Source organism: Pseudochaenichthys georgianus, chromosome 9, assembly GCF_902827115.2.
Source record: "Pseudochaenichthys georgianus chromosome 9, fPseGeo1.2, whole genome shotgun sequence".
Taxonomy (NCBI): Eukaryota; Metazoa; Chordata; class Actinopteri; order Perciformes; family Channichthyidae; genus Pseudochaenichthys; species Pseudochaenichthys georgianus.
Window position 1 is genome coordinate 7358067 of NC_047511.1, and position 19128 is coordinate 7377194.

The following is a 19128-nucleotide window of genomic DNA, read 5'->3' on the forward strand; positions in this document are numbered from 1 at the left end:
GGAGGACAGAATTACATCTAAACTGACGCCGTTTTGCATTTCTATACATTGTAGATACGAGCATGGTTGTATGCCGTTTGCCAAGACTTGATAAGTCGCTCGTAAAACACAGGAGGTATGGAAACTAAGAACACCATAGGTAAATTGTACAGCTAATATAACACAACACATTTGTTGTATTTCCTTTAACTGGCGGATTATGGATATATAGTTGCCGATCAACAGCTGGAACATAAACTACCAAATACAAACAAATAATTCAGATCCAGTCGTCATGACTCCTCTCCGGAGGGATTCCCCGATCATTTCTTAGTTTCTCATCAAGGGGGGGTCTCCTGTCCCCGGTACAAACACACTGCCTGAGGAAGGTTAGGCTATGTGTATTTCAGTGGTGAGCCGTCAGGGCCCTCTAGGCCCTCTGTGAGGGCCTAAGATATTCTAAAAAATAATATTTGAAAACATAAAAATAAATAAATCCTTCGAATCTGCCTGTTCAGTTTCTGTTGGAATGTGAAGGGTTAAATGCCGTCTCTGCGAGTTATGTGAAGACGGGAGAGCTTGTTGGTCCCTCTCTACATTCACAGAGGGCCAGCTATAGTAACTCAACGAGAGAGTAATGTCAAATGACAGTACAATTGCCCAATCATATCTTCCCTCTAAATGGGCGGGCTTTATTTTCGCGGACTTTATGACAGGTTCCGCCCGCTGTGAGGTCTATGCAAGTGGTGCAGTGACGCGTCCTAAAACCCGGAAGTAAGCTTCGCTCGGATTCCCTCGACAGAAAGCAACGGCATTTCTCCATAGGATTTTGGAAAATAGCTGGAAATAAGGTCAGTGGAAAACTAACCTGTTAGATAAATGCACGTTTTTGTTCAGCCGGATAATATCCACATGTCAAGATTGAGATTGAGTTACAATGATAAACTGGAGTGACAAAGGATCAGCTGAATGACCCGCAAGTGCTTCATCCAAAAGGACAGGAGGATGGACTTTGTGTTTCAGTGATTTGATCATCAAAGGTAGGCCTAAGTGATTTTCAATGTGGGCTGCCGTGCCGACTTAATTCATTTGTAATTGTTACTTGGCTGTGGGTGCCCTGTCATGATAGGTGTTTATATAAATAATGTTGTTTTGTGTTTTGTCATTGATGCGTTTTGCACCCCGGGCCGCTGTTTTGATATTCCGCTGAAGTATACGCTGTGACGTAATATCTTTTTTTTTCGAGGGAAGGGGGGGTCAGAGGGCCTAGGTATAAAAGTCACGGCTCGCCACTGGTGTATTTATTTTGTCATTAGACTTTTTCGGACCACTTATTTATTTATTTTGGTGACGATCCGACCTCCATGCTGCTACTCTGTTCAAACTGCATCCACCAAACAATATGATTTATCTCGACCTCCCCAAAATAACCAAAATCTGACACGGTGAGAGATGTCTTTTTTAGCTGTTCTGTCGTCATTTCCTGCGATCTTCTTCATAAAGTCAGTCAAAATGAATGAATGGGCGTTTCTTTGACTATTTATAGGAAAATATGGGCGTTATGTGAAGCCCGCAAAAGCTGCACCGCATTTCGAGTCGATTGTGATTTATAAGGAGAAACCGGCGTAGGAAGTGCCGTACGCACTTTCCTCGCCGGTACGCAATATTCGGTGAATCGGAAAATGTATGGACCTATTTTTCGGATTTCTACTACGTAAGCAACCTTCCCACGTGAATCCTATGCACGGCGTTATACATGAGGCCCCAGGGCCGGCCTGTCGCACTGGCGTTAGAGATGTTCGCCTAGGGCGCCAGTTCTGGGGGGCGCTGCGCTGACAGCTCTGGGAGGGAAAAAAACATTTTTGACCGTTGGTGCTCGTCCTAATTTTCGACCTTGATGTAACAACATTCATAATTAAGTAAATGTAACACCCTTTTCATCCTGGTTACACTTTTCATTTGCCCTGTACGATGGGCGCTGTAAGTGATGAAAATGGGGGAGCTTATCAGGCACCCGCAGCTCACAGCCAAAGTGAGAGCGTGGGAGCGAGCGAGGGAGAAAGGCAGGGTGCACCGGTACCGGCGCAGTTGTTATTAGCATCTGGTGCTAGCTGCTCTAACGGATATTAGAAGAAGATGTTTCTACAATGATGTGGAGGGAGAGTCCTCTCCAGTCAGACTGAGAGGCTGATAACTACAGCCAGGGCCATTTCTTCCTATAGGCAGACTATGCAGATGCATAGGGCCCCCGCGGCCACTAGGGGGCCCCCAAGCTGAAAGTATTTTATTTATTTTTTTCATCCAAAAAAACAAAAAAGTATAATTCATACACACAAAGAGGAACACAATTAGTAGAAGCGGGAGGGTTGAAGCATAGCTTATGGAAAGTAGCCCTCCCGTGCATCATCCTAATACAACATCGGCATTGTTGCATCAAAAACGTATAGAAATGAAGGAGTACAAAGAAATAAAGAAAACAGGAGAACAAATTAAATTTAGGGCAGGAAAACAATAAATGCATATATACGAAAACTAGACATAAGGTCATTTTCTGCACATGTCAATAGCACTTTCAACTATCTTTTTGGAAATGAAAATACTATATATAAATATATACATATGTACACATGTACTTGGCAAATGAATAATAATAATAATAATAATAATAATAATAATATATACATAATTGCATATAAACATTGTGAACACTTATTTTCAAGTGACTTTTTTTACATTAATATGTTCACGCTGTGGTTGGAACTGCTTTTGAATATTATTAGGCATTTTGTTATGGAAAATGTTGTGCATAATCAGTACTGTTTTAAGCTGTACTATCTCAACACATTTTAATAGATTGAGTTTTTTTAAATATGGGAGTTGTGTGTTCATATTTACCAACAGCACAGACTATTCGTAATACTTTTTTTTGGGATGTTATTATTTTAGTACATGTTTCCCCATATTTCGGAGCAGTAGTAAAGGTAAGGGAGAAATAGACTTATAAAGAGTATATTTTCTTCAAGAATGTTCTTAGTATGATACAAAATACCTATTGTTTTTGACAGTTTAGTCTGTACATAATTTATATGGTGCTTCCAATTGAATTTTTCGTCAACAACAGTCCTAAAAATGTACATGCACCAACTTTTTCTATCTCGGTATTGCAAATCCGTATAATGCAGTCATTTCTACTGTGTGTTTACTATGTAATTTGTTTTGGCCACATTAAGGGATCATTTATTAACTGAAAACCAGTTACATAGTCACATTCTAATTCTGCATTCACAATTTTAATAAGATCGGCAAGATTATGATGGGAGCAGAGAATTCAAAGTTCAGGTTCAGCCTCAATATATTTGGGGAGAATTCAAATGAGCCGTCTTTATTTGTAGACAGCCAAGCCCCCCTCCTGTGTTCGGTGAAGCATTATATGCTTAAAAATCCAATGTAGGATATAAACACGACTAAACTGCTATGATAGCAAAGCTGTGGCTTGTGTTTTTGGGGTAATAAAGTCCAAATCATCGTTGGGCTGTCAGCCAATGAGTGACGTCTGAGGAAAATGAGAAATGTAAATTAAACATTGTTGAGAAAATGCTGCATCTCTTGCATTTATTGACATAGAGGAGCCTTATTGTTTACCTTTTTAATATCATTTTTTGTCATTTTCAATTGCTTGGTTTTCGTGAAATTAGCCTGTTTTCCTATTAGAGTCTAAGAGATTGATGCATCTCCACAGATCATCTTAAAGTCTTCGGAATCCCCCCCATTGTAGTTAAAAAAACTAGGGCCCCCAAACAGCATCTTGCATAGGGCCCCAAAAAAGCTAGAAACGGCCCTGACTACAGCTCATTGAGGTAAAGAACTATGAGTGTTTAGATAGGCCTAGTTCACTTTAGGATGCGTTCACACCTGCCTTAATAGTCCGGTTGAATCGAACCCTGGTGCGTTTAGCCGCTTGGTGCGGTTCATTTGGGTCAGTGTGAACACAATCCGAGACCTCTTAAGTGAACTAAACAACCGGACTCTGGTCCGCTAAAATAGGTGGTCTCCGAGCGCTTACTTGCGAACTTGGAGCGGTTTATTGCTGATGTGAACGCAGTCCGGACCAAAACATAGGAAGCGTAGTATTTACGTGTCACAAGAACGCGGATATCTTCAAAATCTTTAGCGAAAGAGTCTTTCAACACATCCGCGGTTGTTTAGTTAAAGAGCGAAGCAGAATGAAGTGTTGAACAGTGTTGTGTAAAGTAAAAATTCAGCGCTCTCGCTATAACTCCCCTCTCTTTTCAGGTGGAGCCGAGGACCGACAGCCAGACGACATTCCAAATAATACGGTTTAATCATTTAACAACTACTACATCAATAAATAGTATAGATTATATAAAAATGTGCAAATAGGCCATGTCAAACTGTACTGTGCAAATCATGCTAATAAAGTGCAAACTGTTCACTAAAGTGCTGAGTGACATTATTACTGTGCAAAAGGAAGTCGTTATATATAAATTGCAAACCCATGTGCAATATTACAAGGCCCCCAAAGCCGTCAGTCCATAGTACATAAAAGTAAGAACACCTGTCGTCGGTGAAACGCCCCTTGTTAGAGCAATTTTTCCTTTTGTTATTATTGTCTGAATGTTAGGCTTAATAATAATATTAGATTATTCTGTAAATTATCGGCTATTTGTTGTGAGTCACATTATGGTTTAAAATGCATTAATTTAAGGCTCACTTATTATTTGTTATATGTGCGTCAGTATCACGTGCATGGCTATGCCTATATATGGTAGATTGATAGGACACAGCTGGGGGTGATAGACGGGGAAACGGAAAAGTCTTTTGACCGTGTTCTTTTTGTTACTTTAGAAAATGATACACTTTTTAGTTACTATGAAGCGAAGACATGTGTCCTCCTGAATGTACCGTGTGGATCAATGAATAAAGCTCATCTGATTCGACTACGATCTCCGCTGAATTGTTTGGAAACAAAGAGAGGCGCGTCAAAACCCACAACCCCGATAGAGGTGGCTATTAAATTGTAGACAAGGATCAAGACGCCACCACACCCCTCCTTACTGCAGAACGTCTCATTGTGTATTATAATGTTTTTTAATGGACGTTGTCTGATTATATAATAATATGCGTGGGGCGCTAGAGTCTGTTGCTCTCCAGATTAACAGCAGCATGAGAATAACCTGCCGATGCTCCATCGCTCCAGGCTCCGGTAGAAATGGCCGGGATTTGCATTTTTACCCCCTTAATGTCTGACCAAGGTCCGCGGGGTTTAACTGGCTAAATCATTAAGCTTATATTTGGTAGATCGAACTGTAGCTTTATTGATTGTTTTCTCCTCCATAACTGGATCTGCTGACCTGATGGCGGACTCGGCAGTGTACACGTCTCTGGTCAGCCCCTCCAGGTGGATGTGGGGCTCCTGGTCCTCCTGCCCTCGTTCCAGGCGGATGCTAACGGTCAGTTTCCTCTGCAGGGCCTTCAGCTGGTCCATGTCTTCCTGCGACAGCTGACTGATGTATTGGTCTGTGATGGTGTTCTGCGCCTGCTCCGCCATAATCAGCTCTGTGATCCTTTTCTTAGCCTGTTTCACAGCCTGCCGTAGCGTGTAAAAGATGTGGAATTAAAAACAAATATGGCTGCATGCAAGAACGTTTTCATACCGTTATCCTATCTGTCTCTGACAGGTTTTTATGTATGAGTGAAGGCCTTCCCTCCACTATCAAGAGGTCCTTTCAAAGCAAAGAGCTGAATAAGTGAATCATTTCATATTCACCATGTCGTTGTCGGCACACAGCTGAAACACGGTCGGTTCAAACTCCTCACTCTCCAGAACCAGTTGATCAGCGCTGGCTCGCTGATCAAAAAGTCCCATAAAAAACGAAGTCGCTTTGTCTGAAAAACATAAAACTAGAATTACTACCTCTCGTTCATTCTTCCGCCAACAAATTCGATTTCAGTTTGCATCCATGTATTTTCAAAATGTATTCATCCCATCATTTTATCCTATTTGACAGTTGTTTGAGATTGTCATAGTTAGCTTAGGAATTCTTTAGTTATGGCCAAAACGTTTTTTTGTTTCAGCAACCTTCATCTGGATCTTTTGTTCTGATCAGTTCATCGTTGAGTCTTAAATGTGTTCCAGGCTTTCTGAGATATCGCATTCAAAAGAAAGTAAAGGATGTATATTTAAATCCTACATACACAAATACTAACCAGAGGATGCAAAAGTAGATTAATCCGCCACGGAAAATAGTCCCCAACATGTGTGCTTAAAATAACAAATTAACCAATGGGCTTGGAGCTGAGCGCCACAGACAGGAAGTCAGACAATATTGAAAGACAGACTAACATTTTGTTTCGATCTAAACATGAGGGTAACAGAAAAAATACTGAATAATCTAGATCACAAGAAACAAATCTCACTTCCAGAGGAGTGTAGTGAATACCTTTAAACATTGTGAAGGTGCTCTTCTCCTTCACCTCCTGCCCCTCTCTCTTCATCATGCTCTTGTGAAACAGTGACATCATGACCGGCTGAAAGATCAGGATCTTCACGCTGTGGACAAACCTTGTCTGCTTCTTCCTCACAAAGTCCACCACCGCCTCCACCATGGCGTCCGCCACGTCCGACGGACTGACCCCTCCCTGACCTAACGGGCAGATACGCTGATGATGATGAATGATGATGATGATGAGTATTGTCTGAGAACCTTGATAGTGTACACTAAAGACTAATAGCCTAAACAGCATGGCTTCTTAAAGCGTGGCCTGTTGGCTAATGCTAGTATAGCATAGTATGACATAAAAAAGCCATTCAAAAAAATCACAGTACAGTGTTTTATAAAATATGTTAGTATAGAATGTCATAAAAAAGTGCCCAGCCAGACCGTGAATATATCTGCATCTTTACTTTATATGTAATCGCCAAGTGCGGAAAATGTGTTTACTGTCCAATGTAAACGCACCATTGAATGCCCAGAAATTGAATGTGTCTGATTGCAAGTTATAAGCCATGTATTTCCAAATGGCTAAACGTATCACCTCCACCAGACTGTAAATTCAAACATCTGCGCACAGCGATCCAGTGAAATTATCAAAATAACTCAAAACTAAATAAATGACAAAACGAGTCGGTGAATAAGGAAGAGTTTGAGATTAACCAGAATTTGAGTTTCATTTCAGCAGAAAAGTTATCTTAAAAAACACAAAAAAGTTTCTACAAAGCTTTCTTTTGTCAGTTTAAATAATAGTTTTGTAGAACTTGCCTGTGCCCAGGGCTGGGAAGGCGACGGAGTTGAACTTGTTCTCCTCACAGTATTTCAGCACTGAGTAAACCAAGTCTTTAATATTGGCAGGATCATTCTGGCCCACGATGTGGATGATGTGTTTGCTGGGCAGCAGGCCGGCCGACGTCAGGATGAATGTATCAGCCTGGAAACTCGGGGTACTCACTACAGAGAGGAACCAAACACATAATAGCCTAAATAAATAGATATATGGTTGAAATATTATTACAGTATGAGATTGACAAGATGAATTCCCTCTACGTACCGATCCCTGAGCACTCCTGCTCAACTGTTAATCCAGCGCTGTCTAAGATTGCCTTGGAAACGCCTGAAAAACAAAGAGAAGAGAATCAATAATGAAACATAAATCAACCAATCAGTGTTTAAAGGTCCCATGTCATGCTTTTCTGGTTATTACCCATCCCCTTGTGTGTTATGAAGGTTTTTCTGCATGTAAACGGTCTGCAGAGTCAAAAACCCTCAAAGTACACCCTGTAGCGAGTAAAACTCTAACACAGAAAATACCTCCCCAAAACGCCTCGTTGGAGATTTCTCATTTACTTCCTGGGTATCGCTACGTAGGGATACCCAGTAGCCACGCTCAGAGCTATGGCCGCACCCTCTGCCAGCCTTTCACGAAACAAAGCTTCCCGCGATTCATGCCGGTGTAGGTACCAGATCTGCACGGCCTACCAGATTAGCACTGGGTCCGTTACGCTTACTAATGACGTCACGCATTGGCTGTACGGCAACCCAAGAGGACATTTTACACGGCCAAATTCCGCAAAGAATATTAAAAAATAACAATCGACAGTGAATGTATGTTAGTGGAACTGTGTCAGGAAAGTGAAGTGTTAATTAAGTAATGTTATTGAAGAACTGAAATGCATAAAATTGAAAGTTAATATGTATCATATCCCTCCGAAATGGTATCTGGTGTTTCCATAGCAACAACAACTTCCTGTCAACAGCGTAAACTCCCACAGACACACGTTCATCCTCTGAACGTGTGTACTGTCTGTTCACATCTCAACTATTGTAAATGCTACGGGTCCCCGATGTGACCACAGTAGCAGTGATGATAACTGTACTAAGCAGGTGAAACAGGAGCTGTTGACAGGAAGTTGTTGTTGCTATGGAAAAAACATGACGGTATCTGATATCATAGACGGAGAAAGTAAAGAATAAAGTTTATGTTTAAATGTTAATACCCCCCGAAGAGGCACAAGCTCTTACGTTGAGTCTGGAGTTTCAATAAATTCTAAATCATCAGTAAAGTCTACGACCATATTCCGAAGGGATATGATACATATGAACTTTCAATTTTATGCATTTCAGTTCTTAAATAACATTACTTAATTATCACTTCACTTTCCTGACACAGTTCCACTAACATACATTCACTGTCGATTGTTATTTTTTAATATTCTTTGCGGAATTTGGCCGTGTAAAATGTCCTCTTGGGTTGCCGTACAGCCAATGCGTGACGTCATTAGTAAGCGTAACGGACCCAGTGCTAATCTGGTAGGCCGTGCAGATATGGTACCTACACTGGATATGTACAGCGTAGGGCACTGAAGAACGATATTTCATATTTATTATGCTAGCTACACAAACATTATATTGCAGTTTTAGTGTCGCCAACTCCGTTATCTAATATGCAAAAGACTGCAAAAATGCATCTATGATTATTTTTAGTATTTTTGATCTTTCCAGTCCAGGCGAGAGATCTATCTCTCCCCGTCTGTGTGTGAGGGGGCGGGGCAGTTTGCACACATGCGGCTGCTACATGCAACACACACACACACACACACACACACACACACACACACACACACACACACACACACACACACACACACACACACACACACACACACACACACACACACACACACACACACACACACACACACACACACACACACACACACACACACACACACACACACACACACACACACACACACACACACACACACACACACAACTCCTGCTTTATTTGGACCAGCGGGAGATTCGGGTACACAACCTGTAAGTATTCATTGTTGTTTGTGTATTTATGATGTGTAAAACAAACAAGGTATCTACCACGACTGTTTGAATGGGTAAACGTTTTTCGGACTATGTTGGGATCTCGGAGAAATGCTCTCCGCAGACCTAAACCTTTTTCTTACTCAATATCAAGCCACACTTATTGTTTTTACTTCGGCTGTGAGTGTTTGTGTGTGCTCAGGATGAGTTTCGCTTGTTCTCGCTGTATCTATCTCCGACACGGAAGCCCTGTCTGCTCCTCACAGCAGCTGCACGTCGCTTGACCAATCAGAGCACACTGGGCTCACAGGGAGAGCGGGGGCGAGCTCCAACAAGCAGTTTAGGACAGAGAGTGAATACCGGTGAATACACATAATTTACAGAGATGCTGTGAGAAACCAATGTGAGTTTGGAAAATTGCACAGTATAAATCTATTTTATTAGACCTCAACATTGGAATTATGATCAGTAGAAATGGCCATGACATGAGACCTTTAAGTCAACGTTCAGGCAGCCATTGAAAATCATTCAGCTAACAAATTAAAAAGTTACGTAAAAACCTATGCTAACATTAGCCAAAATAAGCTAATTGCCATATCATCTTCCATCTGTAAAATTGAATACGGAAATAGGTTAATTTAATGGCCTGTACAATTAACTTTTAATTCATTAGAATAATGAATATTCATTTTCATCTTTAATCTCACATTTAGAAAGGGTAATATACGGAAGCCGACAGGTGCAAACACGTTACATCGACACAAAACATTTCCATGAGGAGAAACGCGCTGCAGTGGTTGCGCTTTTGCACCTGTTGCGCTTTTGCACCTGTCGGCCTCCGTCTAAAAAGCTTAATATTGTCAAATGTCAAAATAAATATGCTTTTTGGAAGAAAGATTGACACCGTTACTTAAAACTGACTTTTCAAGTCCCTGCATATACATTTCTATTGAAAATAACTGAAACAAATTGTGCCTGGAATCATAGAAAGAACTTCTAACGGCCCCTACAAACGGCGGCGTGCGTCAGCCAATCGAATCATATGCCAGTACAAGCTCTAGCCAATCAAACCGCGTGCTTGTGTGTCCGGGGCGGGAGATTCATGTGATCGGTTGTTGGTCGAGTTTCAAACACGCCCACCGGCAAGCTTCAACGCACGCCGCCGTGTGTAGGGGCCGTAAGTCTTATACAAAAGGAATTATCAGTTATGTATAGTTCAATATTTTCTAAATTAGGATGGTCCTTTGAGTTTAAAGTTGTACACGTTCAGTTAAGAGGAAGATGATGGCTGATAACAAATTATGTTGCTGTACTGTATCATATATGTGGCTGTTGTTTTTTATACTGTGATTATGTCTACTATGTAAATAAATATGTTTCTTGTTGAGCGAACTGGAACAAATTCCAAAAACTGCTGTTAATATGGCAATACCTTATTGAATTTTAAATCTTTAGAAATACGAGTCACCTGATTTAAGGGAAAAGTCTTTATTGGAGGAGTTGATGATGACATCACAGGCCTCCTTGGTAATGTCTCCAGACGACACCTCCAGGGTGAGCTGATCCATCTGCATCTGATACACACCGAGGGAGGGGGACGACACCTGGCCAAAGGAGGCTGACACACACACATCTCTTCTTAGCTTTTTTGTATTATAAAATCTTCATTCCTACCAATGTATATATGATCCAAACTAGAGTTCAACACTAGCGTGGTGAACTGGAGGCTCAAGACATCCGTTAAAGTCACCTTTCTGTCTCTCAAATTAAAGTAGCTGTGTATTTATCAAATCAATAACATTGTATAGTTACAGACTTACTCCATTTTACCCTTTACATTCTCAACTTTCAATTGACAGATTACTGCTGAGTGATTTTGTTGCTATGAAATTTCACATAGGTTTTTGGAGGCTTCTTACCTGAGGACGGCTGTGATTGGCTGATTGGATGATGACTGACTGGCCTAACGGGTGACTTGGTTCTCTGACCACTGAACTCCCTGGTGAAACACTGACAAACAGGATGATATTAATAATACTCCATACATGTCTCTTTGGGTATGGAAGTTTAAAGCTGTACTAAAGAAATAACATTGTTTGACATTGATGGACAGTAAAAAAAGAAAAAGAAATAAAAATCAATGCAGCAGAACCAGATCTATAATCTTTTTTTATTGCACACATCATGCTCCCCATTACCCACAATGCAACTTGACCGCCAGCATTTGTCTGTGATATCGTGGTTACTAGCTGCTAATGGAGCCAGAGCAGAGATCTGGTAAGGGCAGGAATGTATAATCTTCAAACTCTGTGTTTTTACTCATTGGACATTTTCTACCGTGAGAAATGTTTCATTGACAATATTTAAAAGGTAATACCAGGATGAAATGAACTCACGTCCACAGTTTGCTTGTCACTCGGGTGAACGACGATGGCCACCGCTCTCAGATAGCGAGGGGATCGTCTGCGACTGAACGAGTGGATCTCCTGCAGCAGGACTCTGGACACCACGTCTCTGGGGAAGCTCAGGTTTCCTGTGCCAATGGCGGGGAAAGACAGCGACGTCATCCGAGTCTTCTCGGCCTCCTCCAGACAATATCTGATGATGGTTATCAACTCCTGACACAAAAAGACAACACACACCATATTACCAGCAACTAGAGCACATTGATAGTCGGCCAACTGTCTTTTTAAGTGAACATTGTAGGTGCTTTCCATTTTATGCTACTTCAAGTGTTGTAGTGAAGTCACAAATTCTCGAGTCTGAGTCAAGTCGAGTCAAGTCGAGTCCCAGTCGAGTCCGAGTCCAAGTCATCATTACCTGTGCTTGAGTCCAAGTGCAAGTCCAAGTTTTATTTCCTGCATTGCTTTTATTCTGGTTTTTCATACCACTGCTACGCTGACGACACCCAATTAATTCTGTCCTTTCCCCGCTCAGAGACCTAGGTCGTCGCACGCATCTCTGCTTGTCTAGCTGACATCTCTCAGTGGATGTCTGCTCACCACCTCAAGCTCAACCTTGACAAAACTGAACTGCTTTTCCTTCCGGGAAAAGATTGTCCCACTCTTGACCTGACAATCAACATCGGCACCTCTGTTGTTTCCCCGACTCAGACTGCAAGGAATCTGGGTGTGATCCTAGATAACAACCTGTCCTTCACTACAAACATCGCTGCTACAACCCGCTGCTGCAGATACACTCTTTACAACATCAGGAAGATGCGTCCCCAGCTGACCCAGAAAGCCACGCAGGTTCTGGTCCAGGCTCTCGTCAGCTCACGACTAGACTACTGCAACTCCCTCCTGGCTGGTCTACCTGCATGTGCCATCCGACCTCTGCAGCTCATCCAGAATGCAGCGGCTCGCCTGGTCTTCAACCTTCCTAAATCTTCCCACACCACTCCGCTCCTCCGCTCCCTTCACTGGCTTCCGGTAACTGCTAGAATCCACTTCAAGACAATGGTACTTGCGTACCATGCTGCGAATGGATCTGGCCCTTCCTACATCCAGGACATGGTTAAACCGTATACCCCAGCACGTGCTCTTCGCTCTGCATCAGCCAAACGACTCGCTGCACCCTCGCTGCGAGGGGGACCCAAGTTCCCATCAGCAGAAACACGTGGGTTTGCTATCCTGGCTCCAAAATGGTGGAATGAGCTCCCCATTGACATCAGGACAGCAGAAAGCTTACACACCTTCCGGCGCAGACTGAAAACTCATCTCTTTCGACTCCACTTAGAGCGATAGAATTACTAACAAATGACTGGCTTACATAAAGCCAGTTGAGCAGCACTTGAAATGTTTTTGCTCTATGAAACCTGATGTACTTTATGATTCTGTTTTCCTCAAGTTTGTATCTTTTTGGTCGAACGCACTTATTGTAAGTCGCTTTGGATAAAAGCGTCAGCTAAATGCAATGTAATGTAATTCTGTAGTTTATATTAATGTGTCTATATAACTGCTGTGAAGCACTTACTGTATGAAAGGTGTTATACAAATAAGGCTTATTATCATCATCATCAATGTTGGGTTTAGTTGCAAGATTGCCTTAAAAGAGCTGTCTTACAAATAAACACTGTCTACATTGAACACAATGACCCACTTTCACCATTTCAGTTTAGTTAGTGGTTCCAAAAGAAACTGAAAATACTTTAACATTCCACTGACTTAACTAAACCATCACTGTACTGAATTACTTTGACTTTATTAGGGATGAGTCTATACATAAATATTGAAATGATTTTAACAGTGAACTAATCGGCACTTAGCTTTCTTCATTTACAATCCGTTTCTTTGGAGCTCCTTTTGAAATAATCCCTCACCTCATGGCCCGCTCCGTTGTTCCAATGAGGGCAAACGGTATGAAAGACTTTCTGACAGTTGAGGTTGAAGCCATCGGTGATAACGACATCGCCCTCTGGCAGCGCACTCGCCCCCCCTTCAGACAGAACCGCCCTCTGCAGGCCTGGCCCGGCCGCCTGCAGGATGGCTTTAGACACAGCTCCCTGGATCAGGGTCATGTTCGCTGAGATGGTGTTGATGATGACGTCAGTCTGTGGACCAAAACCACAGCGTCTTCACAAGCTTTGGACTAAAAGTTCAATATTATTATTATCGTTATTAGTTTAAAAATACAGTAAAAATATTTACTGATTTCAGCTAGACTTTTATTACAGGTTAGTGCAAGATGACAAAATGAACTTAATTGGTTAACTTGGGATCACCTCTAAAGAATACTTATACACAGTTAACACTAGGGATGGTAATTTGAAAGCAAATGTATATTCGAATATTCGACCCCCCAAAAAACGGTTAACTGGTTAACCAAAATGTACATATCCTATATAAAAAAAATGTTCAACTTTTTTTTCTGAATTTTTTAATTTTTTTTACCCAATTTTGTATGGGTCACATTTAGCTTATATGGCACTGTCGTATATATATATATATATATATATATACACATTGAATTATTCAATTTGATAATCAACTTAGGCATCACTCCCAAAAAAAAAAAATCATAATTTTTTTTTATCTTGTTCTGTTGCCTAATTTCATTTATTTATTTATTTTTAATTTAGTTATTTTTTTTATTTTTAAATTGTACGGTGTCCTTGGGTGTCATGAAAGGCACCTAAAAATAAAATGTATTATTATTATTATTATAATTAATAATTTATATTCGAATACATGAATAATTATTCGAATACCTGAATCATTTCGAATATTCGAATATTCGATTAATCGTTCCCATCCCTAGTTAACACATCCTGACGTTCTCTCCACCCACCCTTCCTCTCCATTCCAACCATCTATTCCCTTTCTAACGTCATCCTTAGCCACATCCCTTCATCTCTCACTCTCCGCATCCCTTCATCCTCACCTACATCCTCTCATCACCCCTTCAATCCAACCCACATCCCTTCGACCCTTCCACATCCATCCCTTTATCCACAAACATCACTTCACCCCTCTATCCATTCATTCCTTCATCCCTCACTCCCTTTATCCTCACCCACATCCTATTACACCCTCACCCATCGATCCCTTAATTCCTCACGTTCCTCATCCCTTCATTCCAACCCACAACCCTTCCACATCTATCCCTTCATTCCTCACTCCCCTCATCCCTTCATCCTCACCCATTGATCCATTTATCCCTACATACCAGCATCCCTCCCTCTCCCTTTCCCTGCATCCTCTCTATCCGTCTCCTTTCATCCCTTCCTCTTCAACTCGTGCATACTTTTCTAAATATCTAATTCCACCTACAGTCTGAGGTGCCTGTAATCAGCTCAAGCAGAAATTAGCCTGAGAGGGAACCCCCACCCTAAGTCTTCCTCTGCCCAGACTTCAGCAACCGGACCAGCCTATCAGATGGCATGCTTCACCCCTCCCTCCAAATTAATTCTTTAGATTGCCATATCCTTGTGGTGTGGTGTGGTCCCTGCTAGAAAACGTTATTCTATTCACGGACTCTGTCTACTAAGGCAGGGTTTGTACTTGTACACACTCACACTGTCAATATCTCTATTCAGACTATATTCTTACATTGTATCTACTATCCATATAAAAAACCTTGCATGTTTTTGGTTAAACATTTTCCTTTTTGACAGTGGCGTTTTTGGTAATGTTTCACTTGTTTCTAGTTTTCAGTTATTATTTATTATTATATTTTGGTATACTCCCCTTTGTCTCCTCTTTCAGTGTCAGGTTGTCTACTCTCCTTGTGTCTTGCCCTTGTAACTAATGATTACTGTAGTATGTTTTGTTTGTCTGTCGTTACTTGCTTGTTATGTACTCTGTAGTATTTTCATGTTTAAACCATTTAACTCAGCCTGCTGAGCCCCCCTTATCACGTTTTCTGCACTTGATGACTTTATGTAGATCGTTACCATAGCCAATATGAAAAATGATAAAAACAAAAATGGTATCCAAGTTTAAGAATGGGAATTATTCTTAAAGCCAAAGTTAGTGGCATTCACCTGAATTTGTCCTATTATTACTTTTACCATCTCGTAGATATTACCTACCTAATCCACAACAGCTACATTCAGAATAAGGCATCAGTAATATACTACAGTTTATCATCAACTGTTTTTCAATTGGTGCTTTAATAATACTCACAGTCTGGTCCTGGATGTTTCCCTTCAGCAGAACAATCCTAAGACCCTCCGACGTGGTCTGTTCCATCTTCCCTGACCTACAGCCAATAAAAGAACATCGCTAATGTCATCAATGTGAATATGGTCACCATAACTGTGTTCGTTTTTGTTGCCCAAAACGAACAAAATATGTTAAAAAGGAAACACTTCCTGGTCTACAAATTTGTATTCCTTATTTTTCCAGTTTGGTACTTTTCTTTTGTAAGATTAGCATTGGTTTTGATTTGTTCCAGACTCTATAAAAGACCTGAAAAAAGTTTTTCTCGGATTTCTATACTGTGGTCTTTGAAACTTAACTTAAAGAGCAAAAGCAAAAAGAAGCAACCAACAGAAAAGAAAGATAAAAAGAAGATTCTTACCCTCCATGCCCTTCAGACCTGGCGTGTCCTCCGCGTTCTCCTCCGCGTTCTCCTCCGCGTGCTCCTCCGCGTGCTCCTCCGCGTTCTCCTCCGCGTTCTCCTCCGCGTTCTCCTCCGCGTTCTCCTCCGCGTGCTCCTCCGCGTGCTCCTCCGCGTGCTCCTCCGCGTTCTCCTCCGCGTGCTCCTCCGCGTTCTCCTCCGCGTTCTCCTCGTCCTCCTCCGGGTTCTCCTTCACGTCCTCTTTCCTCACCTCTGCGTACTCCTCCTCTTTCAGCGCCTTGATGGCCCCTGGATAACTGGCTTTGACCTCGATCCCACTGATGTCTGCTGGGAAGTAAGCAGTAAAGCTCAAACACACACACATCTAACAGCATGGCTGACCTACGTGTTGTTAATTGAACTGGTATACAAATAGAACTGTGGCAGCATATAGCCTTAGAATTGCTGAACACACCATTTTTTCCAATTGATCCTGAAACAATAAAAAAATCATCCAATTGATGTTTTGTGGAGTTTGTTACTTTGGACAAAGCTAACCAAGCTGTAGTATGCTGTAATGATAAGCAAAGGGTCCTCAACTTACCCTGAAGCCCCGGTGCCTCTTCCTCCTGCCAGCTGTGGTAGAGTCAAAATGGGTCCGAGGTCCTTGAACTCTCTGTTGACAGCTGTGGCCAAGACCTTAACAGTGTTATGGATGTTGTCCACCAGCTGGATCTCCGTCAGTGACCGTGGAGCTCCTGGACTGTCACAGTACTCCCTCACTGCCTGTGCTATGGTGTCAGCACAGAGGTCCACAGGAAACCCGAACACTCCTGAGCTGATCGCTGGCAGTGCAATGGTGGAGCAGTTAGCTTGCTCTGCTTGTGTCAGACTGTTTTTAACAGCACGCTTCAGAAGTGACACTGCTGTCATCTTATCCGAGTCATGGAAACGAGGACCGACGGCATGTACAACGTACTTGCAAGGCAGGTTGCATGCACCTGTTACGATGGCTGCACCTGGGCGAAGTTTTCCATGTACCTGTATGTGGTCATTGCTGATTTTCTGCAGTTCTGGTCCTGCAGCCTTGAGAAGTGCGTGAGCCAGGCCTCCAATGTGCTGTAAGTCTTCATTAGCAGCATTGACCACCGCATCCACGTTTAGGGTACAGATGTTTGCATTGATGACGGAAACTAGAACCCCATTGGCAGTCTTCACTTTGCAAAAACAATGGCCATTTTCTTCCCCATAGTTCTCTTCTTCTTCCTCTTCTTCTTGATTCTCTGGACAGAGCACGACCACACAGCTGTATTCGGTCATTATTGTAGAAAGGAAAAGGCTTCCTTGAGTCTGGAAGTACTTCTTGGCTCCAGGCTTATCCAAAACAAAGTTGTCAGTGAAGAGAGCACTAGTCAGTTCCTGAAAGCAGCATTTGGCTTTCTGTACATGAAGACGAGCCCCTGCCAAAGTTATTTTTGGCCTCTCTGAATCAAATTGGACTTTAACAGTATTATCTTTGGAAATACTGATCCACTCTTGTTTTTTTTTATTCTCAATGAACTGAACAACAGCAAAGGACCCGACGCGAATGGTTTCTTTAACTTGTGAGAAGTTAACAATGAATTCCCTCAGACTATTGCTAACCTCTTTTACTGGAATCTGGAAGCCAGTCACAGTTATTTTGTTTCTTCTTTCTGGTTGGATCTGAATGGCCACTGTTTTATTCTTTAAGGAGTTGTAGGTGTCCAACAGCTGTTGGTTTAGGTCCACCCAGTTGGGAAGTTTCAGAACTTCTTGATCTTCCACATCCAGAGTCTCCACACCAAAAATTGTCTTCACCTTTTTCTCTGCAACAGCAAGGACAGGCTCAGAAGTCCCCAACAGTAAAACCCCTTTGCTATCAATGCTGTAGATGGCACTGATGCCTTGGGATGTGAACAGGCTCTTTGACATGTCCATGGCATCCACTGTATTAAGATAGTCTAAAAGACTTGGAGGGACATTCAGCTGCTTCTTACACATACCCACGGTCTGCTCCAAGATCCATAACTTAGTCTTGTAAACTTCTGCAGGTAGTCCTGTAATGGTTAACTTCTGGGCGCCTTCATCCAACGAGATTGTCATTTCAGGGGAAATGTCCTGGGCAGCTTTGACTAAGCCCTCCTGATTCAGGATGTAGAACTGTGCAGGGGACATATCCATACATTCAGATACACCTTCTGTCTGCCGTTTGATCTGGCTGATGGCTTTAAGAACGATGTTCTCCACTGGACCTTTGACTTTCTTTATATTGTCACCTCGGCCAGCCACAGTCAAAACCCCCCGGGATGCATCCAGGACTAGGGCAGCATCTTCCTTGACAACGGAACGGACTTCTTTTTCTGCAGCTTTCCATGCACTGGCATTCACTTTACATTCGAAGGCAGAGTACTGAGACATGTGCTGACGGAAGGCCTCTTGCGCTGTACTCATCCAGGTATCTACATGTTCGGCAGTTAGACCTTGCTGCCTTAAAAGGCTGGGGAGAGGGCTGAGTATTACATCAGGGTTGTCCAAATTCACGCGACAGAAGTATGAAGACATCTGATCGTTGATGCTTTGGAACAGTTTCTTCTCCCGGAGGAATCTCCAGACTACATTGTGAACACTCTCTCTAAAGGGCTCGGGCATCTTCCATGTTGGTCGTTCTTTGCCGTACAAGGCGGTGCCCATGGACTCATAGTATGGATACACCTTGAAAGTTATGGATCGCAACGCATGGTCTTGTTCATGGCAAATGCTTTCCACAACTGCAGCAAAACAGGCAACACAA

At 42.1% G+C, this 19128-nt stretch overlaps 1 protein-coding gene across 3 annotated transcripts in view; it reads right to left on the bottom strand.

Moving 5' to 3' along the window:
- The window catches only part of LOC117452181 (protein mono-ADP-ribosyltransferase PARP14-like), a 44463-nt gene that overhangs the window by 17420 nt on the left and 7915 nt on the right, over window positions 1-19128 (bottom strand). For 2 of the 3 annotated variants that reach the window (XM_071204321.1, XM_034090664.2), the window contains exons 8-19: window positions 16921-19105; window positions 16338-16664; window positions 15941-16016; window positions 13636-13866; window positions 11711-11932; window positions 11234-11324; window positions 10783-10932; window positions 7546-7608; window positions 7260-7445; window positions 6441-6644; window positions 5768-5886; window positions 5352-5587 (exon numbers count right to left, since the gene is read on the bottom strand). In XM_071204321.1, the coding sequence (XP_071060422.1) occupies window positions 5352-5587; window positions 5768-5886; window positions 6441-6644; window positions 7260-7445; window positions 7546-7608; window positions 10783-10932; window positions 11234-11324; window positions 11711-11932; window positions 13636-13866; window positions 15941-16016; window positions 16338-16664; window positions 16921-19105 (4090 nt within the window). The remainder of the gene's footprint in view (window positions 1-5351; window positions 5588-5767; window positions 5887-6440; window positions 6645-7259; window positions 7446-7545; window positions 7609-10782; window positions 10933-11233; window positions 11325-11710; window positions 11933-13635; window positions 13867-15940; window positions 16017-16337; window positions 16665-16920; window positions 19106-19128) is intronic. The other variant, XM_071204320.1, reaches the window with a different exon arrangement.